This window comes from Cajanus cajan, chromosome 5, assembly GCF_000230855.2.
Source record: "Cajanus cajan strain Asha chromosome 5, NIPB_CcT2T_4, whole genome shotgun sequence".
NCBI classification, from domain to species: domain Eukaryota; kingdom Viridiplantae; phylum Streptophyta; class Magnoliopsida; order Fabales; family Fabaceae; genus Cajanus; species Cajanus cajan.
This window is the reverse complement of record NC_138521.1, coordinates 6624685-6650075: the sequence shown is the minus strand read 5'-3', so window position 1 is coordinate 6650075 and position 25391 is coordinate 6624685. Positions and strand designations below refer to the sequence as shown.

General features: G+C 31.8%; 2 protein-coding genes and 1 long non-coding RNA gene across 7 annotated transcripts; 2 read left to right on the top strand and 1 right to left on the bottom strand.

The window, feature by feature from the left end:
* On the top strand, positions 1 to 1123 carry LOC145957802 (uncharacterized). Its single transcript, XM_083074207.1, has 3 exons — positions 1 to 9; positions 95 to 319; positions 446 to 1123. The coding sequence occupies exons 1-3, from the start codon at positions 1 to 3 to the stop codon at positions 1121 to 1123; spliced, it is 912 nt and encodes a 303-aa protein (XP_082930333.1).
* Positions 1124 to 10926: 9803 nt separating this feature from the next.
* Positions 10927 to 14956, bottom strand: LOC145958204 (uncharacterized). Of its 5 annotated transcripts, none has more exons than XR_014433855.1 (7): positions 14244 to 14956; positions 14105 to 14160; positions 13774 to 13808; positions 13349 to 13394; positions 11794 to 11900; positions 11438 to 11513; positions 10927 to 11213 (listed from the first exon to the last, which is right to left on the bottom strand). XR_014433855.1 is itself a non-coding variant. In XM_083074840.1 (6 exons), exons 1-6 carry the CDS (start codon positions 14444 to 14446, stop codon positions 11198 to 11200), a joined length of 432 nt encoding a protein of 143 aa, XP_082930966.1. In that variant the 5' UTR covers positions 14447 to 14955; the 3' UTR covers positions 10927 to 11197. The 5 variants fall into 5 exon arrangements, 3 of the variants coding, with proteins under 3 accessions (XP_082930966.1, XP_082930965.1, XP_082930967.1); XR_014433856.1 differs by having other exon boundaries at positions 11794 to 11857; positions 14244 to 14954; XM_083074840.1 differs by lacking the exon at positions 11794 to 11900 and having other exon boundaries at positions 14244 to 14955.
* A 1881-nt stretch (positions 14957 to 16837) lies between these two features.
* LOC145958205 (uncharacterized) lies at positions 16838 to 23941 on the top strand. The gene is made up of 3 exons (XR_014433857.1): positions 16838 to 17905; positions 18808 to 22785; positions 23688 to 23941. It is a non-coding gene; the product is annotated as an uncharacterized LOC145958205 (long non-coding RNA).
* Positions 23942 to 25391: the final 1450 nt, after the last annotated feature.

Genomic DNA, 25391 nt, shown 5'->3' with positions numbered 1-25391 from the left:
ATGGTTAAGGTATTTTATGAAATGTTAGTACACTAATGCTAGTATGATGATTCCTTATGTCTGTTGTTTATTTGATTGTGTACTATTTTCTTAGATTATGGCTGGTAGGAATGATCGTGCCATTGCTGATGCTCTTCAAGCATTAGCACAAGCTGTAAGTAACAACTATAGGACTGAAATCGCTCCTAATTGGTTAGAGCGATTTCAACGAAATAATCCACCTACTTTCCAAGGAGGATATGACCCAGATGTTGCGATGAATTGGCTAATGGAAATCGAAAAGATTTTCAATGCCATGGAGTGTCCTTTCACTCAGAAAGTGAGGTTGGCTACCTTCATGTTGACTGCTGATGCCCATTTTTGGTGGGAAGGAGCACTTCAAAGGATGATTGATGCAGAAATGCAATTGAATTGGGACAACTTCAAGAGGGTTTTTCTTGAGAAGTATTTCCCGGATGATGTAAGAAGCCAGAAGGAAGTTGAATTTCTTGAACTAAAGCAAGGGAATGACACAGTGGCAGAGTATGCTGCAAAATTTGATGCCTTGGTTCGCTACTGTACTCATTACCATGGTGAGGATGGCAAAAGGGCTAAGTGTATTAAGTTCGTGAATGGCCTTCGCCCTGAGATAAAAACAGCAATCAATTATCAAGAAATTTATCACTACCCGACTCTTGTCAACAAGAGTAGAATTTATGACCGTGACAATCGTGCACGTGCTGACTATTACAAGGGAGCTGGAGGTCCTATGCGTACCACAAATTCTAGTGCTTTAGGTAAAAGTAAACCTTACACCAAGTCTACTGGGAATTCAAGTTCTAAGGTGAATAATCAAGATTCGATGCAACGAAAGAGTCAATCTCCAATGGTTGGACAAACATCAAAAGGGGGGAGTGAGGGTTCTGTTCCACGCGATAATTGCTTCAACTGTGGAAAGCCAGGTCATAAGGCATATGAGTGTTGGGTACCAAGAGTGATAACATGTTACAACTGTTACGAGAAGGGACACAAAGCTCGGGAGTGCCCCAAGAATAAGAAAGAAACAACAGAGGTTGAAGGGAGCGCTAGCAAGCCTAGAGCCACAGGGAGAGTATTTGTCTTGAGTGGTGTTGAAGCTACTTAACCCAAAGATTTCATCCAGGGTATGTGTTTCATCAATGGAACCCCTCTAATTGTTTTATATGACTGGTGCGACTCACTCTTTTATATCACGTGTATGTCTAAATTACCTATTTTTTTTTTTCTTGTCTTTTGAACTACTAGTAGAGACACCCACTAGTGGTTCAGTGATCACTTCTGATATCTGTCCAAAGTGTCCCTTGACTATTGATGATAGAGAATTCATGGTTGACTTAATTTGTTTGCCTATAAGTTAACTAGTGAAATTAGTAGCTTCCTTGGATTGGCTGAATACTATAGAAAATTCATAGAGGGATTCTCCAAGTTAGCATTACCTTGACAAGTTTGACTACGAAAGGAGTTGTGTTTGTATAGGATAGTAAATGCAAGGATAGTTTACCGGGCCCTTGAGGAAAAGTTGACTAGTACACCTGTTTTAGTATTGCTTGACTTTTGTGGTTTATTGTAATGCTTCTAAAATAGGTTTGAGTGGAGTGTTGATGCAAGAAGGAAAGATAGTGGCTTGTGATTCTAGACAATTAAAAACTCATCATGGAGATTACCTTATGACTTAAGTTTACAGGTGTAATATTTAGAGACATTGCCTATATAATTCTAAGCGTGAGGTATTTATTGATCGATAGGGCTTTAATTATTTGTTGACTGAAAGAGTTAAGTTAAGTTTAAACTTCTAAGAGGACTAATATTTCAAATTTAGTTGTTATTTGAGAAAAGTCATTGTGGTAACCGATATTTTGAGTAGGAAATCTTTATATTTATGATTAGAGATTCAAATTAGGGATTTAAGTTTGACTTATGAGATTACTCTTAATAGTGTAAAACTAGGTATGACTCGAATACTAAGTGGATCGTTGAAAGAAATTGGAGAAGCATAATTAGTTGATTCATTTGATAACAAGATATGAGATTATAGGATAAGGTGATGGATAAGAATTTGACTTGGGTGTAGATGGAGTGGTGAAATTAGTGATCTGATACGTATACCTAGTGAACTTACACTTAGGTACTTGATCTTTAGAGATAACCATAGAAGTAAAACCAATATTGTAGCAGATACCTCGATTATGATGACCTCTGATATATCATTTTGATGATTTAAGGGTTGGATTTGATCGAAGAATTTAGAGACTTATGCTAGATGAGTGAGATTACCCTTAGAAGCATTGAATGGATTATGCTGAAAGTAACTAGTGAATTAATGGATGAGATTAGGGAAGCTTAGGAGTCAGGTCTTTTCTTAGAACCAAGTGGAGAAGATTGGTAGAAGTATAGATAACCATTTTTGAGTAGAAATCAATGTTGTTTTGAGGAGCAAGAACCAATTTGGGTGTTTAGTAACCTTGAATTAAGAAAGATGATTTTAGAGTAAAGACATACGAGTGTTCTTGAAATATATTTACGAACTACTAAGATGTATCAGAGTTGCGCAGCGGAAGCGTGGTGGGCCCATAACCCACAGGTCCCTGGATCGAAACCAGGCTCTGATACCACTAAATGTGACACCCTTACTACCCCAACACATATATAAAAAATTTATAATACATTTAAGAAGGTTAAATTTTCTAAGTTGGTAAAAGGGTTCACATAAAAATTCGACAATCACATTAATAGAGATATAAAACATAAAACACAAGAGTTTTACAAATTGTTTTCAAAATAATATTACAGTACCAAATACACAAATATTTCATCCTAGAAATCATCTGCCCCGATGTCACACTATCAGAGCGTTCCCAGAATTTTAACTGTTGGCATCCTAGATGCCAATCGTAGCTGGATCTTCTTCACCTAAAATATCCACAGTTTATACGGTGAGAAAAGAAAATATCTATATGCAAAGTACATACAAACACATCATAATATAATCTCATCCTAACTCATTATTTAATAAAATATTCATAAGCATTTATCTATATATATGTATCATAATTTATCAATCATTCATCATCTTCACATCTCAATTCACAATTACATCAATCCATCATAATCCACTTGAACATTACAATTCATTCATAATCCACACAAATTTCATTGTGTCAAGGTCACGCTACCCCTTTTTCCAGCCTAGGGCCGTGCTCACCCCTGACATAACACTGTGCCAAGGTCACGCTACCCTTTTTAGTAGCCTAGGGCCGTGCTCACCCCTGACATAACACTGTGCCAAGGTCACGCTACCCATCAGCTTAGGGCCGTGCTCACCCCTGGTCATCAGTACCACAATCATATCTCATTCACATCTCATTCACATTCCACACTTCTCATTGCATAACTTAAATTCACATCACGTACACAATTCCACATCACATACACAACAGATAAGCCCAACAAAATGAGGATTTACACACCCCTCAAGCAATTCACATCAAGATCATCCATTCTTAACGGGTAATATAGCAATAATATTCATAAATTATAATAATCAATAATATAATCAATTTAATATAACAGTGAAACTCATAATTATTCCAAATTCTAGTTCACAGCATTTATGATTTCTTCTTTCTTCCCAGATCATTATTCCTACAATTTGGCATATCTATAAACCTCAACACATAATTTCAATAGAACTAATGATTCTTCAAATAAAATAATTATAAAATCATAATCCTAAGAAATTCTTCCTCTACCCAATTCCCTCATGTACTCTACATATAAATAATCCCCTTTTCCCCCGTACCTGGATGAATAGTAACTTGAGCAGAACCTCCTCTTCTTTTTCCTTAAACGGTAGTCAAAATTCGGGCAGAACTTTCATCTTCTCTCCCTTCTCTCTTTTCTTTCTCTCTCTACTTCCTGCTGTTGATGGAAGAAGCTTAGGGGTGGAGGTTCTACCCTAGTTCCGGTCCCGATTTAAGGAGTACTACCCCAACACATATATAAAAATTTATAATACAATTAATAGACATAGGCAAGCATCATATCAACATAATAGATCTCACAATCAATTCATTTATAATCCACACAAATTTCACTATGTCAAGGTCACGCTACCCTTTTTCCAACCTAGGGCCGTGCTCACCCCTGACATAACACTGTGCCAAGGTCACGCTACCCTTTTTAGTAGCCTAGGGCCGTGCTCACCCCTGGTCATCAGTACCATAATCACATCTCAATCACATTCCCCACTTCACATTTCATAACTCAAATTCACATCACGTACATAATTCCACATCACATACACATCACATACACAACAGATAAGCCCAACAAAATGAGGGTTTACACACCCTTCAAGCAATTCACATCAAGATCATCCATTCTTAACGAGTAATATAGCAATAATATTCATAAATTATAATAATCAATTTAATATAACAGTGAAACTCATAATTATTCCAAATTCTAGTTCACAGCATTTATGATTTCTTCTTTCTTCCCAGATCATTATTCCTACAATTTGGCATATCTATAAACCTCAACACATAATTTCAATAGAACTAATGATTCTTCAAATAAAATAATTATAAAATCATAATCCTAAGAAATTCTTCCTCTACCCAATTCCCTCATGTACTCTACATATAAATAATCCCCTTTTCCCCCGTACCTGGATGAATAGTAACTTGAGCAGAACCTCCTCTTCTTTTTCCTTAAACGGTAGTCAAAATTCGGGCAGAACTTTCTCTCCTTAAATCGGAACCGGAACTAGAGCAGAACCTTCTCTATTCTCCTCCTCTTTTCACAACCTAGGCAGAACCTTTTCTCTTATTTTCTCTTTCTATCTCTCTAGAATTCCTTCTCTCTAAACTTTTCTTCTCTCTAGTTATGAATTTTCAAAATCCTTAGGTCCCTATTTATAGAAATTTTGAAGTGTAACAGCCCAAGCAACCCGCATGAGGATATTGTCCGCTTTGGCCCACGGCCGCACGGTTTTGCTCTTGGCGATGACACGCATGCCACCCCAAAAGGCCTCCTCACAAGGAAGGTATCCACACCCATATATATGGCATGCTTCGTTCGCCTTCCTAACCGATGTGGGACTATATCCACCCCCCCTCAAGGGAGTCCAGCGCCCTCGCTGGCACACCGATCCGGGCCCCGGCTCTGATACCAATGTAACAGCCCAAGCAACCCGCATGAGGATATTGTCCGCTTTGGCCCACGGCCGCACGGTTTTGCTCTTGGCGATGACACGCATGCCACCCCAAAAGGCCTCCTCACAAGGAAGGTATCCACACCCATATATATGGCATGCTTCGTTCGCCTTCCTAACCGATGTGGGGCAGAATCTCCTCTTTTTCTTCTTAGATGATTATCGAAACAAGGGCAGAACCTTCTCTCTTATTTTCTCTTTCTATCTCTCTAGAATTCCTTCTCTCTAAACTTTTCTTCTCCCTAGTTATGAATTTTCAAAATCCTTAGGTCCCTATTTATAGAATTTATGAAGTTACTATGCACTATGCACTATTCATTAAAATAATATTATAAGTTACTATGCGCAGCGGAAGCGTGGTGGGCCCATAACCCACAGGTCCCTGGATCGAAACCAGGCTCTGATACCACTAAATGTGACACCCTCTACCCCAACAGTCCAACAGTTCAACAGTCCAAAGGTCATTAAGTCAAGGGTCCAATAGTTCAAAGGTCTTTAGGGATCATATAATTTATATTTCATGGTATAATTAAATCCTTAAGTAAAATAGGAAGCTTAATGAAAATAAGGAGGTTCGGCCTTCCATTTAGATAATAAAGTCTAAATTTATAAGTTAATAGGAGGCTTAGTCTTCCATTCAATGAATATTTTAGAATAGTAAAAGTGAAGTTATCCATTAATTATAATTATTAATTGCCGCAACAAGAAAATCAAGTAGTACAAATAAAACACAGTAATAATATATATTCAAATAATCAAACAACAAACAAGGGATCAGGAGCCAATCCAACAAACAGACTATTTAACAATTATTTCTACACCCCCAAGCAAGGTTTCCCACTCCCCCCTTACCTCTCTAATTTGAGTCAAAAGGATTCATCTTTCTAATCATGAGGGAAGATAAATATAAAGATTTTCTACACAAAACTTCGGTCACCACAATAGCTTTATTCAATTAACAACTAAGTTTGAAATATTAATCCTCCAGAATTTAAACTATCTCCTTAGTCACGTAACTAACTCCTTCAGTCAACAAATAATTAAGGCTCTAACGATCAATAAATACCTCAAGCTTTGAATAGTGTCTCCAAAATCTTAGTATAAATATTAAAGCTGCTAACTCAAGGTTATGGATAAGAAAATTTCGCTCATGAATTTTCAATTGCCTAAAATTATACCCTATTCTCTTTCCTTCTGACCACAACACTCTTCCCGAACCTATCTATAGAAGCATAATTATATACCTCAAAAGTCTTACTAAAATTTATTAGTATTAAAACTAATCAATTTTTCCTTAAGAGTTTGAAAACCACCTTCTCATTTGTTATCCCATACAAAGGTAACTCTTTCCTAGTCAATCCAATCAATGTAATAGTAAGCCACACATGGAAGTAAGCGACGAAATGATTTGGGTAGTTAAAATAAACATAGGTCCAGGAATTTATGATATAGGTTAACGTTTCAAACTACTATTGAACTCAGGGGTAGGCAAAAGATAACTTAGTGAAATGAAACATCTTAGTAGCTAGAGGAAAAGAAAGCAAAAGCGATTCCTGAAGTAGATGCGAGTGAAATGAGAGCAGCCTAAACACTCTCTTAAGCACAACTTCTACCTTAGGTAGCTCTATATTATACCTTCGCAAGAAATTACATGGCCTAAAATTTCTCACCTTAAATATCTTTTGACCAAAGGGGTTGAATACGAGATAAAAGAAATAGTTGAAATTTCTTAAGGAGAAAGAGGAAGAGATTCTGCCCTAATTCCGATTCCTTTTACGGAAAGATAGAGAGGAGGAGATTCTGCCCAAATTTCTGTAAACCCAGGTAAGGGGGGAGTGGGAAACCTCGCTTGGGGGTGTGGGAATAATTGTTAAATAGTTTGTTTGTTGGATTGGCTCCCGATCCCTTACCTGTTGTTTATTTCTTTGAATATGTATTATTGATGTGTTTTGTTTTATATCTTATTTATTTACATATTAGAATCTGTTATTTGATATAGTCCCACATCGGTTAGGAAGGCGAACGAAGCATGCCATATATATGGGTGTGGATACCTTCCTTGTGAGGAGGCCTTTTGGGGTGGCATGCGTGTCATCGCCAAGAGCAAAACCGTGCGGCCGTGGGCCAAAGCGGACAATATCCTCATGCGGGTTGCTTGGGCTGTTACATTGGTATCAGAGCCGGGGCCCGGATCGGTGTGCCAGCGAGGGCGCTGGACTCCCTTGAGGGGGGGTGGATATAGTCCCACATCGGTTAGGAAGGCGAACGAAGCATGCCATATATATGGGTGTGGATACCTTCCTTGTGAGGAGGCCTTTTGGGGTGGCATGCGTGTCATCGCCAAGAGCAAAACCGTGCGGCCGTGGGCCAAAGCGGACAATATCCTCATGCGGGTTGCTTGGGCTGTTACACAAGGCATCACTTGCATCTTACCGAGTGTTCGGGTGCTTGAGAATAGAGTTCACCCCTTATTCTTTCTACATTAAGCATGGGACATACCTCGTTGGGCATTATATAGGCCACAAGTCTCTATGATACTCACGTCGGGTGTGGATTGAGGCTCACCTAATGTGGGGCTTCATGGGAGTCCCTGCTATTGTCTCGTCAAGCGTGACATAAGTCATGTCAGGCAAGAGTCATCTTGAGAGTTATAAGTGTTCTTTGGATGAGTTGTGCTGGGCACGGATGGATTTTTGTCAGGCACTAACTATATATGATATTTGTTTAAATACATGAGTTGAAGATGTTGTTGAGCAATTTGAATGTTAAGGAGTATGAAATGAAAATGTATCTTTGAGAAATTACTTGGATGATATACTTGATTCCTGTTGGTAAATTATGCATATGGTAAAGTATATGTATCGTTGATAACAATTGTGAGCATGGAAAATTATTGAGTGGAAAATCATTGAATGTGTGCATATATATAGTGATTTCATGATATGAAAGAGTCTATAGACATGCATCATATGCATGTAAATTGACAAATCCACAAATCGTTTCATATGCATTGCGCATATATTAAGATTAGTACCACATGCATGCAAATCAAGAGTCCATGTCCATTGTATTCAATATTCGCATGTGACTGAAAGACTTATATGATTGTTGTATTGTTAATAAGTGAATGTGTTGGTAGTGATGATTGAATGATTGTGATAGTTAGTTGTTATTATCATGCTATTGTATAAATAATGTATGGAGTGTGTTTAGCTATCTATTTCTTATCCATGCCATGAGCTAGAGTGAGAAGTTTTTTCACTCCCTTTTATTTTCATGTCTCGGTTGTACAAATGTAGTTGCAGGTAATGCTCATTAGGATCTTGATGACGTTGATGATGAGGCTTGATCCTTGTCTTGTGAGTGCTCTGATAAGATATGTGATATTGAGACTTAGATTAAGGATATTTTATTTAATTTTTAGTACAAAATTTATATTTAGTGTTATATTTTTACATTAGTATGGAGTTTGTTTTGAAACTTGTTATGTAAGCCTCTTTACCCTAGATTGGAGGTTTTAGTTTGACTATTTATACATGAGTTTGAGGTATCTTTTTATATACTTTAATAAGTTTTAAATGTTTTAAATTATCTACGTATGCAAGGTAGAAGGTGTACAACAATAAAACCATCTACATATATATAAATATACGTCATGTATAAATAATACTAAAAACATAAAGACTCTGATGTTGGTTAAGCATCTACTATACAAAAGCTACATCCAAGTAGCACCAACAAAACACTGTCATCTCTTGCATGGCCCTCAAACAACTAGTCTCCCAACCTAATCTTGTCCTAGTTTTATAATAATATGATTATTGCAATCCAACAATAAAGAAAAACAAGGGTAAGCTTGTAAACAACAAATCAATATAGATAGCATCAAAGCGAGTAAGCTAACTATACAAAACAACTCCATCATCGATATCATAACACAACTATAGCTCAAAGTCTAGTCTATCAACTCATATCATCATACAACGTAGCAACCTAACAACTCAACAACTAATAATACAACAATCTCAACAACATAACAACTTAAGTGTCATCATGCATTTCAACTAATAGTTCTCTTACAACACATATGAGCAATCTATGTAATTTGACCTTACCAAATCACAATGTCTAATCCTTAAAAAAGAAATCAGTCAGCAACATTTAACTACTAGTGCCAAGTCAACACAACAAGTGGCATACCAATGCCTAATTAAAAACAACTGCACAGATTTCCTGGATTTCACTACTTAAACTAGGAAAGTCCAATCACTACAAAAAAAAAAGGATTTTAGCGACCATAAAAATCGGTCGCTAAATTACTTAAATCGGTCGCTATTTACTTTAGCGACCGAATTAGCGACCGATTTGAAGTAGTTGCAAAAACCCTAGTCCCAAAGTTGTTTAGCGACCGAAATACTGGTGGTCGCTAACTAGCGACCGAAATTTTCGGTCGCTAATTGGTCACTACGATTATGGTCGCCATAGTATATGGGGGACCAAATTAGCGACCGAAAAAAAGGTCGCTAAATCGGTAGCTAAATGTGTTATTTATTTTTAAATTTTTAAATAATGATTTTCCTTTCCGTTGCTAAGTCGGTCGCTAACAATTTTTAAAATAAAAAATTATTAATTTTAGTCGCTAAATCAGTCGCTAAATTTTATTATTTTAAAAAAATAATTTTTATTTCAGTCGCTAAATCGGTCACTAAGTGTATTTTTTTTAAAAAAATAATTTTTGATTTGATCGCTAAATCGGTCGCTAGATTTTATTATTTTTAAAAATAATTTTTCGGTCGCTAAATCAGTCGCTAAATTTTATTATAATAAAAAATTAATTTTCTTTTCGGTCGCTAAATTGGTCGCTAAATATAATTTTATTTTTTAAAAAAATAAAAAAAAAACTGATTTTTTTTTGTCGCTAGGCTTACTTTATTTTTAGACATGATCGCTAATTTTATACTTGATACACTATATATTTTATTTTCATTTTTATTTTGAACCTGTTTAACAATGAAACAATAACACTCATACCAAAATAAAAAATAAAACAAGTTCCTTTGCTACAAAAAAAATTGATCCATATTTTACTCCAAACAAAGATAAACGTAAACTAAATTGCAAACCATTAAAAGAAATAATCATCTAGTATGCAAGATGCACTCTTGAATTTAAAAGAAAAATAAAAAGGACAAGTATACAAACCACAATATTTTAACATATAAAAAGATGGTGCTTTACTACATCGAAAACAATATTGATAAGTCTTGGTTTTTCAAGTTACAGATTCTTCCAATTTTAATGGGAAACCTACTCTTCTATATATATCCTCTCATAGATGACTAAATTAATAGCCTTAATTTTCATCTCCAGCATGATTGAATATCAGATTTCAAATATAGCCTCATGAAAGCAAAGCATGAAACATAATCAATTTAACAATAACTAATTCTAAAATGCAAGTCAAAACCCAACACATTCATCCAGATTTATTTCAATATAAAAGATAACTGCCACCAATCATATACAAATACATGGACATATATGACCTTAAACGTTACATGAGCACTCAACGCTTTAAACAACTTGGTAACAAAATGAGTAATTAAACATAGAAATAAATATTTAAAATTAATAAAATTGTAATTAAGATTTCTATGGCAATCAATACATTTTGGTTTCACTATGCAAAGCAATAAACCAAGAGCTATCATTAATTAATAAAATAAATATTTAAATATAACCAAAGGGAAAATTATCAAATTAAGATTGAGTCACCCAAGACAAATAAGAAGGAAGTATAGCTTGGGCCATGAATATCACCATCATCCTCCAATGGCTGCCTACGAATATCACCATCATCCTCCCTGAGTTCAACCCGTATAAACAAATTCCTTTTCCTACGGATCCCTGAAACTTACGCCACGCTCTACGCGCCAATCATCAGTGTCAGGTTTTTCAGGCATTTTAACAACACTTTTTCCTGGAACAACGCAAAGATACAACAAAATTCAAAATCACAGATTCACAAGAGCATGATCAAATTCCAAAATTTATTTGAAACAAAAAAGAAACGATACTCAGGACCAAATGAATCTCAATTTGTTAACTCCATTACAAAGCTGGAAAAGGGTAATAAAGTTTTGACTAAATTACATGCAATAAAAATGAGTCTATAAGTAAAATGAAACGAATTTAAACACTTACCCTCCACTCAAATCCCAAAAAGACTTGAGCTTGATCAATCTCTGTGCTCTTGAGCAGGAAATTTGATTATTTATAGCTATTTTAAAATGTGCAAAAAAAAAACAAACAAAGTGATGACAAGTGACTAGCCTTTTTCATTATCAAAATTCAAAAATGTTTTTCTCAAGTATTCTTCCCAATGAAACACACATGCTGAAAAGAAAATTCTTATTTCTCACAAACAATAACCTTAAAGGAAGACGAAGACAAACAAACAAACACAGAAACACACTTTAAAAAGTTAAAGTCAAATTTGAATAGAAACTAGAGATGCTGTGGTGTGAGAAAATAAAGCCATGAACTTCAGAAGAACTTACTTAGTAGTATGGGATGTTCCATGGAGTACTTAAGTGGCTTGGTCTCTCCCACCTTGAAAGGTAGCTATCAAGAGAAAGTTCCCCAAATGCTTGGGTGCTTATTACAACTTATTACAAATACAAAAATTAATATGATTTCTTTTTGTACATGACATAAATCAAGAGGTGAAAATATCAGCTATAGTATGCGTCTAATTGCAGCAACATCGGCTCAAAATTAACAGGTAATGGAGAAAAATACTAGCTAGAAGTAATGCAATGATTAAAGTGCACAACTGAACCATGTTTGCATAGTTAATTTATTCTTAAATATTTACAATTTTGAAATTCTACAGACATGTTTCAAGAGCAAAAGGTCTTCTTCAATATATTCTAAGTGAAACATCTTTGTACAGGACTATAATTGGTTTAAAGCTACATGCATTTCTGTCCTCTTTTCTTAATCATTTAGTTAAAAAATCAAGTACAAGAAAATAAACAAATTGGCTTATGATTGTACCAAGTATATTAAATTGCAAAGAAAAAAGTCAATGATAAAAAAGAATAAGCAAAGACAAAAATAAAATAAACTTTTTTTAATTTTTTCAAAAAGCAAAACGTGCATGCCAGTGGGAGACTTACCAATGAGTGCAAGGAGTTCAAGTGTTCACATTAACATTTGTTCGAAGACTTGTGTGAGTCATACGAGTATGAGTCCAAAACTTAATTCAATATTTTGACCATGACTTTAGATTCACAAATAAGAATAAATAATCAAATTTGATTTGATTATTGAGTAGTCATTTTCAATTGTAGACTTAACTCTGTTCTATTGTTTTGAATAAATATAAATACTTGTTAACAAAGCATTTATTCAATTTAATTTTGATATAATTGAATTACAAGTCAAATTGACAACAGTAATTGACAAAAATTGGTAAGATAAACTGTTTGCTGTAATCGAAAGTGAAACTTAAAAATGCAATTGAAATTAAATGATAAAATGAAAATAAATCATATACTCGTAAATGTAAATGAACTTTGAAAAGTAAATGTAAAAATCTAAAGAAAAGCAATCAAATTTCAGGCAATTACAATGATAAAACCGTAATCAAGTTTGTCAAACTCAAGGTTGAAGTAAACTTTTGGAGGCTAAACTTATCTAAAAAACTTACTGACCTTACCTAATACCCAATTCAATAAATCAATGATAAAAATCATAAAAATCATATCTCTTTAATTTTCACTATTAAATATAATAAATTATTCACTATTAATAATAAAGACATACTCTATTCTCTTTAATTTATTTTTATTTAAAAATACCCATGCAATGCACAGAAAACTTGCTTCTGTAAGTAGAAAGATTTCTTCTCGGTATTGGAAATTTATTCTTTCTCCTAGAACACAGTTTAATAATTAGAACACAGCCAGAGATAGCAGAATGAAGCTTTCATAAAAAATAAATCAAGACTAATATAATCTTTCTAAAGTTAAAAGCTATATCCTCTCTGTAAATATAACAAAGCTTATGACAGATTATAATGCAAATAGAAGGTAGGAAACTAATAATCACCTGACTGCTCTGAATGATCATTAAAATCTGAGCAAAGTAGCATGTTCTACATTTTCACATGGTGCATTAAGTCAAAATAGAGATAAACAACAATTGTATCAGGATTTCAAAACATAAAACTAGAATATGGGCCTGTTTGGAAAAACTTCTCTATAAGCACTTCTAGGAGGAAGAAATAAGAAAAAAAATTGAAATAAGTTTCTCTATAAGCTAAAAGTAACTTACGTGTAAGTAAAAAATAAGATTTTGGAGAATCTAATTGGAGAGAACTTCTACAAATCAAATTATAATTGGGCATATTTTAGCTAATGGAGAAACTTGTTTCATTTTTCCTTCTCATTTTTCACTCCTAGAAGTTCCTTTAAAGAAGTTTACCCAAACAGACTATATATCATGTTGCAAGATTTACAGCACTAGACACAAACCTCTCTAACACCCTGAGACACACTTTGGACCACATCTGCAGGATATGAAAATAATTCAATGTTCAGCACTTTATACCATTAATAAAATGAAGAAAATGAGAGAAGTTTTCAACTGTGAAAGAAGGCCAAGGTGTTACAAAATTTACCTAGAGGAATAATAATTTGAAAGGCTTAAACATTTCAATGAACTATCAATCATTCAGAAAACAGAACATATATTCAACATATCAAACAACCCCCGTCTTTCTCATCATACTCTTAAGCAATTCAATTGCTCTCTAAAAGAAAGAAAACATTAACCTTTTCATTTTTTAACTAAGAAAATAATAACCTGAATAAATGAAATCTTTCCCACTGTAGTTGAATCCTTTACTGACAAGAGTTTCACTGCAAGAGCAAGAAAACTATGAGAATACGGATATAGATAAATCATGGAATGAGTGATATACAACAAGGGACAAACAAGATACCTTATGGTTTCAACCTTGTCAGCATGACCACTTCTTTCCCCAAAAGCACTGCCATAGTGAAACCTGCCACATGAAACCCCTGCTTTCCCTCCAAGAAGCTCTATCAACTGCTTTCCCTCCAGGAAGTGGAGCATGTCAAGGGTCTCCTTGTCGACCTCGATGTGGTCGGTGTTGATGGCAGAAACCTCGGGAACAAAGTCCATGCGGTGCTCGCGCTCCTCCTCCTGGAGCTTGAGGGAGATGCCGTGAACGGGACTTTGTTGCCGTTCATCTCCACCCCATCCACACCACCGGCGGCGGCACTTTGTTGCCGAAAAACCAAGTCCTCGGGGGGTTTGGGTTCCTCGACCTTCCTGGAGCGCTTGTGGCCGAGGCGGGCTGGAGCGGCTGGTCGGGACGGTTCTTGGTGGCTCGCGTCCGGCCCAAGAAGGCGGCGCAGATCTCGGACTAGGCCTTCATGGCGAAGGAGAACTCATGCTTGAGGCCGCAGCGAACCCTAGAGAGCAAGACGAACTCGTTGGAATAGGTGCCTTTGGCCATTGATTTGACGAAATCACCGGAAGGTTGGAGAAGGGAAAGTCGAGGGTTAGGGTTTGCGGAGGGTGGAAGATTGGAGATTTGGGGAAAAGACGAGTTTGGTTGAAGACGAGAGAAAGGGAAAAGTGTTGAGAGGGCGCTAAAGGCACTGTGTTAGCGCGCGGAGATTATTCATCTCTTCTACATCGGTTAAAATTTTAAAAATTAAGAAAATTAATGAAGTGTATAAATTTTAGATTTTATATCAAATATTCTTAATCATATTTATTTCAAATAGAGTTTTTTTTATTAAAAGAATCAAATAAAGTTTATTTAATTAGATTTGCCTATATTTTAGTAACACAAAATTAAGTATTTTTCTTTTTACCTATTTGTATGTTTAAAGGGAATAAATAATTATGTATAGTAATCCAATATTAAATCAAAAGATAATAAAAATTATAACTAAAATCATAATAAATATTTCTTTTTACCTATTTGTATGTTTAAAGGGAATAAATAATTATGTATAGTAATCCAATATTAAATCAAAAGATAATAAAAATTATAACTAAAATCATAATAAATATTATGATATTAAATTTAGTATATATTAAAATTAATTAAATATTTGTATTTAAAAAATTGTTATAAATTTTAGATATATATTTTAAAGTTTTTATTTTATTAAATTAATTAAAAATTAATTATATTTTATAACTTTTTAATAAAGTAAGTGAATGATAATCAAATATTATAATTATTTTACAATAATTTAAAATGAAAAGATAATAAAATATGTTAACTTATGTTTCAAATAAAATGCTTTAAAATATTATAATCAAAAGAAATCTAATATTAAATCAAAAGATTATAAAAATTATAACTAAAATCATAATAAATATTTTGATATTAAATTTATTATATCTTAAAATTAATTAAATATTTGTATCAAATAAATTGATACAGATTTTAGATTTTATTTACTATGTTTTATAATCAAAAGAAATCCAATATTAAATCAAAAGATTATAAAAAATTATAACTAAAATTATAATAAATATTCTGATACTAGATTTTTAAAATATATTTTAATTAAAAATATATTTTTGGTGAATATGATGGTTAAAAATATTTTTTATAAATAATTATATTAAAAATAAATTTTAAAATCTTATAATGGTGTTTTTTAATGATGTTAACTTAAATATTCCCAAGATTTTAGAATAAATTAAAATGAAAAGATAATAAAATATGTTAATCTGTGTTGGGATTTTATTTCAACATGAAACTTTAAAATAAATGTGCGAATAAAAAAAACTCTGTCAAAACGGTCATATATTCTGTTTGATAGAGAAAAAAGTAAGGAAGCGCATTGTGATATATTAAAAACTAATCAAAAAGAACAAGTAGGTGGTTTGTCCAATTAGTTATGGGGAAGACTTAAGATTTCTCCACGTAAGTATGTGTGTGGAATTGAGTTCTACTGTTAGTAATTTTAGCCTTTTTAAACAAAGGAGGTGTAATCGTAATAAAAAGGAGGTGTATATATCATAAGTTAAATACTATGAACGTCTTCGAGTAAATTAAAATCAAAAGATAATAATTTTTTTAAATTACTAAAAAATATTTCATTTTTTAATTGTTTCACAAATTCTTACTAATTTTTGTATAAATCAATTGCTTTTAAACAATGAAACTAACATGATTATATTAATTGAATTGAATGATTAAGTCTAACTTTTAAAATAATAATTGAAATAAAATAAGATTCAAGAAAATAATTTCAAAATATATTAAGTAAATAATTTTTATATATAATAAAATTAAAGACAAGGATTAAAATAATCAATGGAATTAATATAATGTTTATTTATAAATATTTAAATAAATTATAAGTAGCAAGGTATTATTTAATTGATGTTTAAAATAAAATATTTTATAATATCTGAATGAATTGATTTTTAAGATAAACTATTATATACATATTTAATTAATATAATTTTAATATATATATATATATATGTATATTAGATATATTTTAAATATATATTTTTATATTAAAAATTATTTTATCATTAAATAAAATAAAAATATTTCAAAATATGGCTGTTGTTGAATTAGTTTCCTATGGTGGGATCATATTCATATATAATAATAGAATAAAAAAAACTTCGTTAAAACAGTCACGTATTCTATTTAATAGAGAAAAAAGCAAGGAAACACATTGTGATGTATTAAAAACTAATCAAAAAGAACCAGCGGGTGGTTTGCCTAATTAGTTAAGGGGAAAAACTTAAGATTTTCTCCACGTAAGTATGTGTGTGGATTCGAACTCTATTGTCAGCAATTTTAGACTTTTTAAACAAAGCAGGTGTAATTGTAACAAAAAGGAAGTGTATATATCATAAGTTAAATACTATGAACATGTATGAGTAAATTAAAATCAAAGGATAATAATTTTTTTAAATTACTAAAAAATATTTCATTTTATAATTGTAACATCCCAAATTTTATTTAATGAAAAGAAATATTTTTTTTATGTATTTATTATGTGAATAAGTATTTTATTTATGTATTTTTACTATTTAAGTATACGTATTTTACTATTTACGAATACGTATTTATGAATAGTATTTTACTATTCATATGAATAGTAATTTTAAAAAAAACGTAAGCGCTTACGCAAAACTCAAATTATTTGGATGAATAGTATTTTACTATTCATGAATAGTAATTATATTATTATTTTAATGAATAGTATTTTACTATGCAATTGCACAGTGAAGGGGCGGCTGAAACGTGGGCTGCGGATTCTTTCCGTTTCAAAATTTTAATTAATTTGAATATAATAATGAATAGTGCATAGTGCATAGTAATTTATAATATTATTTTAATGAATAGTGCATAGTGCATAGTAACTTCAAAATTTCTATAAATAGGGACCTAAGGATTTTGAAAATTCATAACTAGAGAGAAGAAAAGTTTAGAGAGAAGGAATTCTAGAGAGATAGAAAGAGAAAATAAGAGAGAAGGTTCTGCCTAGGTTGTGAAAAGAGAAGGAGAATAGAGAAGGTTCTGCTCTAGTTCCGGTTCCGGTTTAAGGAGAAAGAGAGGAGATTCTGCCCAAATTCCTATTTATCCAGGTAAGGGGGGAGTGGGAAACCTCGCTTGGGGGTGTGGGAATAATTGTTAAATAGTTTGTTTGTTGGATTGGCTCCCGATCCCTTACCTGTTGTTTATTTCTTTGAATATGTATTATTGATGTGTTTTGTTTTATATCTTATTTACATATTAGAATCTGTTATTTGAATGGAAGGCTAAGCCTCCTAAGTATTTATAAATTTGTAATCTGTTATTTAAATGGAAGGCTGAGCCTCCTTATTATCTTATATTACCTTTTAAGCTTCCTACTTTACTTAAAAGATCTTAATATATTATTATTGAAAAATATGATACCTAAGCAACCTCTGGACTGTTGGATTGTTGGACTGTTGGACTGTTGGACTGTTTGGACTGTTGGACTGTTTGGACTGTTGGACTATTAAATTGGATTATTGAAATAATTCTTAATTATGAAATATGAATATAATATGTGTAACATGCTAAAGGTTGAGTCTGTGAATGTATGACATGCATCATATGCACATATTACTCCAGGTGTGCCGCTGAGGCCGCATACCCACGACTAACAAGGTGTACCTTTGAGTCACCCACGATATGCTAACGAGGTGTATGAACACCAGTGATAGGTGTGCCTTCGGGACACCAGTGATGTAACATGCTAACGAGGTGTATGAACACCAGTGATAGGTGTACCTTTGGGTCACCAGTGATAAATTCTGCAACTTCCGTATGGCGCCACATGCATACATTAGTGAGTCAAGTCAAGAAAATCATTATACATAAGCATATATGTGAGATTGATTATATATGTGAATTATATTGCGTGTGTGTGTGCTATTTAACTTTTATTTCTATATCTGCAACTGAGTGAGAAGTTTCTCACTCCCTTGTCATTTTTGTGTATATTTAAATTATGATGCAGATAATTATCATGAGGCTGAGGATGTTGGTGGTGAAGCTTAGGCTTCTGTTTGGGTTTCGCTCTGATAGGATGTGACATCGGGATTAGCTAGACTTATTGTTAAATTATTATTATTTTTCTTTTGTAATTTTTATGTTATTTATGTTGAAAGTGTGTATTTTGTCATATTATAATTTTACTAAAAGATTATAAGTTAATTCCTAACTAGGAGGCTCTGCCACCTTTACTGGGATTAATCTATAATCTTTATTTTATTATTTCTTGACAATTTGATACTTACAGTTGAAAATTATGAATGTGCATCTTTTACCCAATGATACTTGAGATAATTATTTTATATTAGACTAAGAAAGAATTTATATATAGATGGTTTATATCTATTGTAATTATGTTGGGGTAGAGGGTGTCACATTTAGTGGTATCAGAGCAAGTCGATTTTATCAACCGTGTGTGTTATGTGCTTATCATGACTCTGTTGTGTACTCTGACTACGTCTTGTTTGTTGTGTATTATGATGATGATGTTCGTCCTGTGTTGATATTGTTGAGTTTGAGATTGTTAAGTTAGTTTGTAATCAGAGGAATGATAATCATGATAGTGTTAGCCAACTCGAATTATTAGAACCTTGGATGGGAGGTGATATATTGAGTGTACTAAGAGTTTATGATTGGTGAAGTTTCTGACATCTATAGTTATAGCAGGTTGAATCTAAAGGTGGTTGTCTCTTTGGTGAGAGATCGAAATGATGTTAATTCCCTTAAGTGTTATTATTGGTATGTTAATTATTTATGGTTTAGGTAGCATGAGAGTTGTTTTGATTGAGAAAAGTAAGGAGAGACTTGAATGAGAAATTAAGTAGTGAATTTGGAAAAGGTTGAGGTATTTTGTGGCATTAGATATATTGATACATTATTGTTATTTGGTGTCGAAAATATTTTCATTATAGTTTGTTATGATAGTATGAGTATTATATCGACAAAATTTATATTTTGAGGTCTTTATGAAGAATATGGCTTTAGATATTATCTTTTCAATAGAACTAGGATAAGATGAAACAAAAATCTAGAACTTCAAGTTATGACTGCCTTGGTGATTAGAAATTTAGTAAGCACTGAATTTATTAGTGGTGATATTTGAATCTTTAGCTAAAGAGATGATCTCTTGGAAATCTTATGTCTTCATAAAGAATTGTAGTTTATTCACTTAACTTTCGTTTGAGATAGGTTTGAAATCACTTGGATGAATACAACTCGGTTTGTCAGGTAGATATATGCTATCATGATATTTTGAGTTGTTAGGCATAAAAATAGATTTAAACTAGATTGTCTAAGTATGAATTTGGATTGTATGAGGTGAGTATTTTAGACCATGAAATTTCTTGCGGAGGAAGATCTACTTAAGTTGTGCTTAAGTGAGAGATACTTGAGTCAATTAGTAAAATCAGGAGTCTTGTTTGATAGTTTATATGAAAATTCAGTGAGTAATTTTTTTTTTTAACAGCTGTTCATGGTTTAAACTGCTCTCACTATAAAAATTGCTTTTGCCTTCGTTTCTTTGGTTATTAAGATGTTTCAGTTCACTAGGTTGTTTCTTGCCTACCCTTGGAATCAACCGTAAGGATAATCTATATCAGGAATTCTTGAACCTGTGTATATTTTTAACTACCCAAATCATTTCGTTGCTTACTTCTTTGAATTACTTACTATTACCTTTGACTGAATTGACTAGAAAGGAGTTACATTAGTATGGGATAACAATTGAGGAAGTAGTTTTCAAACTCTTAAGGAAAGATTGACTAGTGTTAATATTACTAGATTTTAGTAAGATTATTGTGATATATAAATATGTCTCTGAAAATAGGTTTAGGAAGAATATTGTGGCAAGAAGAAAAGATAGTAGCTTATGTTTCTAAGAAATTGAAAATTCATGAGAGAAATTACCTTACCCATAACCTTGTTAGCGACTTTGTCATTTATATTAAGATTTGGAGACACTAACTATATGATTCTATGGTTGAGGTATTTAGTGATCATAAGAACCTTAAATATATTTTGACCAAAGGGGTTGAATACGAGATAAAAGAAATAGTTGAAATTTCTTAAGGAGTAAAATTTTGATCTTATTAATTTGGTTAAAGCCATTGTGGTGATTGATGTTTTGAGGAAATCTTTATCTTTCATTATGATTAGAGAGATGAATCTTTTTGGCTTAAATTAGAAATTTAAGTTTGGATTATAAGGTTACTTCTAGTATTGTGAGATTAAGTATGAATAGCGAATGGATTGTTGAAGAAAATTATAGGAGCATAATTAGTTGATTTATTTTGGTAACAAGTTATAAGGCTATAGGTTAAGGTGATGGATATGATTATGACTTGGGTGAAGATGAAATGGTGAAACTTGAGAACTGATATGGATACCGAGTGTACATTATGCTTAGGTACCTGATCTTTAGAATTGATCATAGAAGAGTTTGAATTGGTTGTAGATAGAGTAGTAAAATTAGTGATCTGATATGTGTATCTAATGCTTAGGTGTTGATGTTGTGGCAAATATCTGGATTACAATGATAACCAAATTATTATTTTGATGATTTAAGGATTGAATTTGATTGCAGAATTTAGAAACTTATGCTTGATGTGTAGCATTGAATTATTTATGTTGGAAGTAACTAATAGATGAGATTAGAGGAACTAGGAGTTAGATCCTTTATTAGTGACCCAAATAAGCAAGAGATTAGAAAGGACACAGTTGGATGTTTAGTTATAAAACTTGAAAGGACATAAGAGTACTCTTAACATTTATTTAGGAGTTACTAAAATGTATCAGAGTGGCACAGGGGAAGCGTGATGGTCTAATATGGAAAGAGAAGTAGAGAACTTGAATCAAGATATGGAGAGTGAGTTTAAATTTGGAGTGGATGGAGTTTTGAGATTTAAGGATAAGTTGTGCATTCCTAGTGTGCTAGAATTTAATAAAGCAATCCTAGAAGAAGGTCATAAGAGTATCTTTAGTATCCATTCAGAAACTACTAAGATGTACCAAAATCTTAAGAAGATATTTTGTGACCTAAGATGAAGAGAGGAGTAAAGCAATTGTATATTTATGGTTAGCATACTAGAAGTTTTTAAGAATCTTGTAGCACTTAGATGCTCCATTTTGGAAGTAAGATGGTGAATAGATAGACCCTAGTGGAAGATTTGTCTAAGACGCTTAAGAAATTGATTTTGTTTGTGTTTAAGTGGATAAATTCGTCAAGATCTTTCCCTAAGCAAATCCTTTGAGGAAATTGATAAAAGTTGTACATCAACAAGGTAGTGATGTTGCATAAGAATTAGAAGTAAGAATGCGAAGAGTTTACCATTGCAAAAATTTCGGGGACGAAATTTCTAAAAGGAGGGGAGAATTGTAACATCCCAAATTTTATTTAATGAAAAGAAATATTTTTTTTATGTATTTATTATGTGAATAAGTATTTTATTTATGTATTTTTACTATTTAAGTATACGTATTTTACTATTTACGAATACGTATTTATGAATAGTATTTTACTATTCATATGAATAGTAATTATATTATTATTTTAATGAATAGTATTTTACTATGCAATTGCACAGTGAAGGGGCGGCTGAAACGTGGGCTGCGGATTCTTTCCGTTTCAAAATTTTAATTAATTTGAATATAATAATGAATAGTGCATAGTGCATAGTAATTTATAATATTATTTTAATGAATAGTGCATAGTGCATAGTAACTTCAAAATTTCTATAAATAGGGACCTAAGGATTTTGAAAATTCATAACTAGAGAGAAGAAAAGTTTAGAGAGAAGGAATTCTAGAGAGATAGAAAGAGAAAATAAGAGAGAAGGTTCTGCCTAGGTTGTGAAAAGAGAAGGAGAATAGAGAAGGTTCTGCTCTAGTTCCGGTTCCGGTTTAAGGAGAAAGAGAGGAGATTCTGCCCAAATTCCTATTTATCCAGGTAAGGGGGGAGTGGGAAACCTCGCTTGGGGGTGTGGGAATAATTGTTAAATAGTTTGTTTGTTGGATTGGCTCCCGATCCCTTACCTGTTGTTTATTTCTTTGAATATGTATTATTGATGTGTTTTGTTTTATATCTTATTTACATATTAGAATCTGTTATTTGAATGGAAGGCTAAGCCTCCTAAGTATTTATAAATTTGTAATCTGTTATTTAAATGGAAGGCTGAGCCTCCTTATTATCTTATATTACCTTTTAAGCTTCCTACTTTACTTAAAAGATCTTAATATATTATTATTGAAAAATATGATACCTAAGCAACCTCTGGACTGTTGGATTGTTGGACTGTTGGACTGTTGGACTGTTTGGACTGTTGGACTGTTTGGACTGTTGGACTATTAAATTGGATTATTGAAATAATTCTTAATTATGAAATATGAATATAATATGTGTAACATGCTAAAGGTTGAGTCTGTGAATGTATGACATGCATCATATGCACATATTACTCCAGGTGTGCCGCTGAGGCCGCATACCCACGACTAACAAGGTGTACCTTTGAGTCACCCACGATATGCTAACGAGGTGTATGAACACCAGTGATAGGTGTGCCTTCGGGACACCAGTGATGTAACATGCTAACGAGGTGTATGAACACCAGTGATAGGTGTACCTTTGGGTCACCAGTGATAAATTCTGCAACTTCCGTATGGCGCCACATGCATACATTAGTGAGTCAAGTCAAGAAAATCATTATACATAAGCATATATGTGAGATTGATTATATATGTGAATTATATTGCGTGTGTGTGTGCTATTTAACTTTTATTTCTATATCTGCAACTGAGTGAGAAGTTTCTCACTCCCTTGTCATTTTTGTGTATATTTAAATTATGATGCAGATAATTATCATGAGGCTGAGGATGTTGGTGGTGAAGCTTAGGCTTCTGTTTGGGTTTCGCTCTGATAGGATGTGACATCGGGATTAGCTAGACTTATTGTTAAATTATTATTATTTTTCTTTTGTAATTTTTATGTTATTTATGTTGAAAGTGTGTATTTTGTCATATTATAATTTTACTAAAAGATTATAAGTTAATTCCTAACTAGGAGGCTCTGCCACCTTTACTGGGATTAATCTATAATCTTTATTTTATTATTTCTTGACAATTTGATACTTACAGTTGAAAATTATGAATGTGCATCTTTTACCCAATGATACTTGAGATAATTATTTTATATTAGACTAAGAAAGAATTTATATATAGATGGTTTATATCTATTGTAATTATGTTGGGGTAGAGGGTGTCACAATAATTGTTTCACAAATTCTTACTAATTTTTGTATAAGTCAATTGCTTTTAAACAATGAAACTAGCACGATTATATCAATTGAATTGAATAATTAAGCCTAACTTTTAAAATAACAATTGAAATAAAATAAGATTCATGAAAATAATTTCAAAATATATTAGGTAAATAATTTTTATATATAATAAAATTAAAGACAAGGATTAAAATAATCAATGGAGTTAATGTAATATTCATTTATAAATATTTAAATAAATTATAAGTAGCAAGGTATTATTTAATTGATGTTTAAAATAAAATATTTTATAATATCTAAATGAATTGATTTTTAAGATAAACTATTATATACATATTTAATTAATATAATTTTAAAATATATATGTATAATTAGGTATATTTTAAATAAATATTTTTATATTAAAAATTAATTTAACATTAAACAAAATAAAAATATTTCAAAATATGGTTGTTGTTGAATCAGTTTCCCATGGTAGGATCATATTCATATATAATAATAAAATCATGTTTCCTCAATGAAGCGATATCTACCCAAAGTAGTACGAGCATAATCAAAGATAGATGGTATAACGTATTTTAAGTAATTGATCTCATGTGTTATTGGAGTATATATTTATATATATAATTTATTTTATAATTTTTATTTATTAAACTAATGGAATATTAATTATATTTTATCAATTTTAGATTTGTTTGATAAATTTTTATTAATCCTTATATAAGCCAATTATTTTTAATTTAATGGAACTAACGTGTTTATATCAGTTGAACTAGATGTTTAAGTTAATTTTGAAAATATTAATGAAAATAAAATAAGATTTATGAAAAGAAGTTTATTTATCTTAACAAAATTGGAAAGCACAATAAATTATGTATTTTCATATTATCTAATAATGTAATAAAATATTAAGCATGATAAAAGAGAAATAAATTTCTCAAGAGAAAAATAAACAAATTTTCTAGATAAATAATTATTTAAATTAGTCTATTTTTTTAAAAAAAGATTCAATTAAAAAGATTATTATTTAATTTTGATTTATAGCATTATGTTTCTCATTTTTTAATACATCATGATATATTAATTATCTATTTTAAATTATATAATTTGTATTATTTTACAAAAAAAATTAATTTTATTGGGAGGGTATTGATTTTTATTTCTTATCATTAATATTTTTATCATTATAAAAATAATATTATATATTTTTATATTTGCTTTCATTTAAAAAAATATATTCTAAATTTTTTAGAAAATTTACATTTAGCGACCGATTTTA

Coding starts and splice junctions, on each gene's coding strand:
- LOC145958204 (XM_083074839.1), bottom strand. CDS start 14,446: ATGGACTTTGTTCCCGAGGTTTCTGCCATCAACACCGACCACATCGAG. Junction 13,809..14,104: donor GAAAGATTTCATTTATTCAG/GTTATTATTTTC, acceptor CATATCCTGCAG/ATGTGGTCCAAAGTGTGTCT. Junction 13,395..13,773: donor TGTCTCAGGGTGTTAGAGAG/GTTTGTGTCTAG, acceptor GTGAAAATGTAG/AACATGCTACTTTGCTCAGA.
- LOC145957802 (XM_083074207.1), top strand. Junction 320..445: donor AGTGTCCTTTCACTCAGAAA/GTGAGGTTGGCT, acceptor TTTCTTGAGAAG/TATTTCCCGGATGATGTAAG.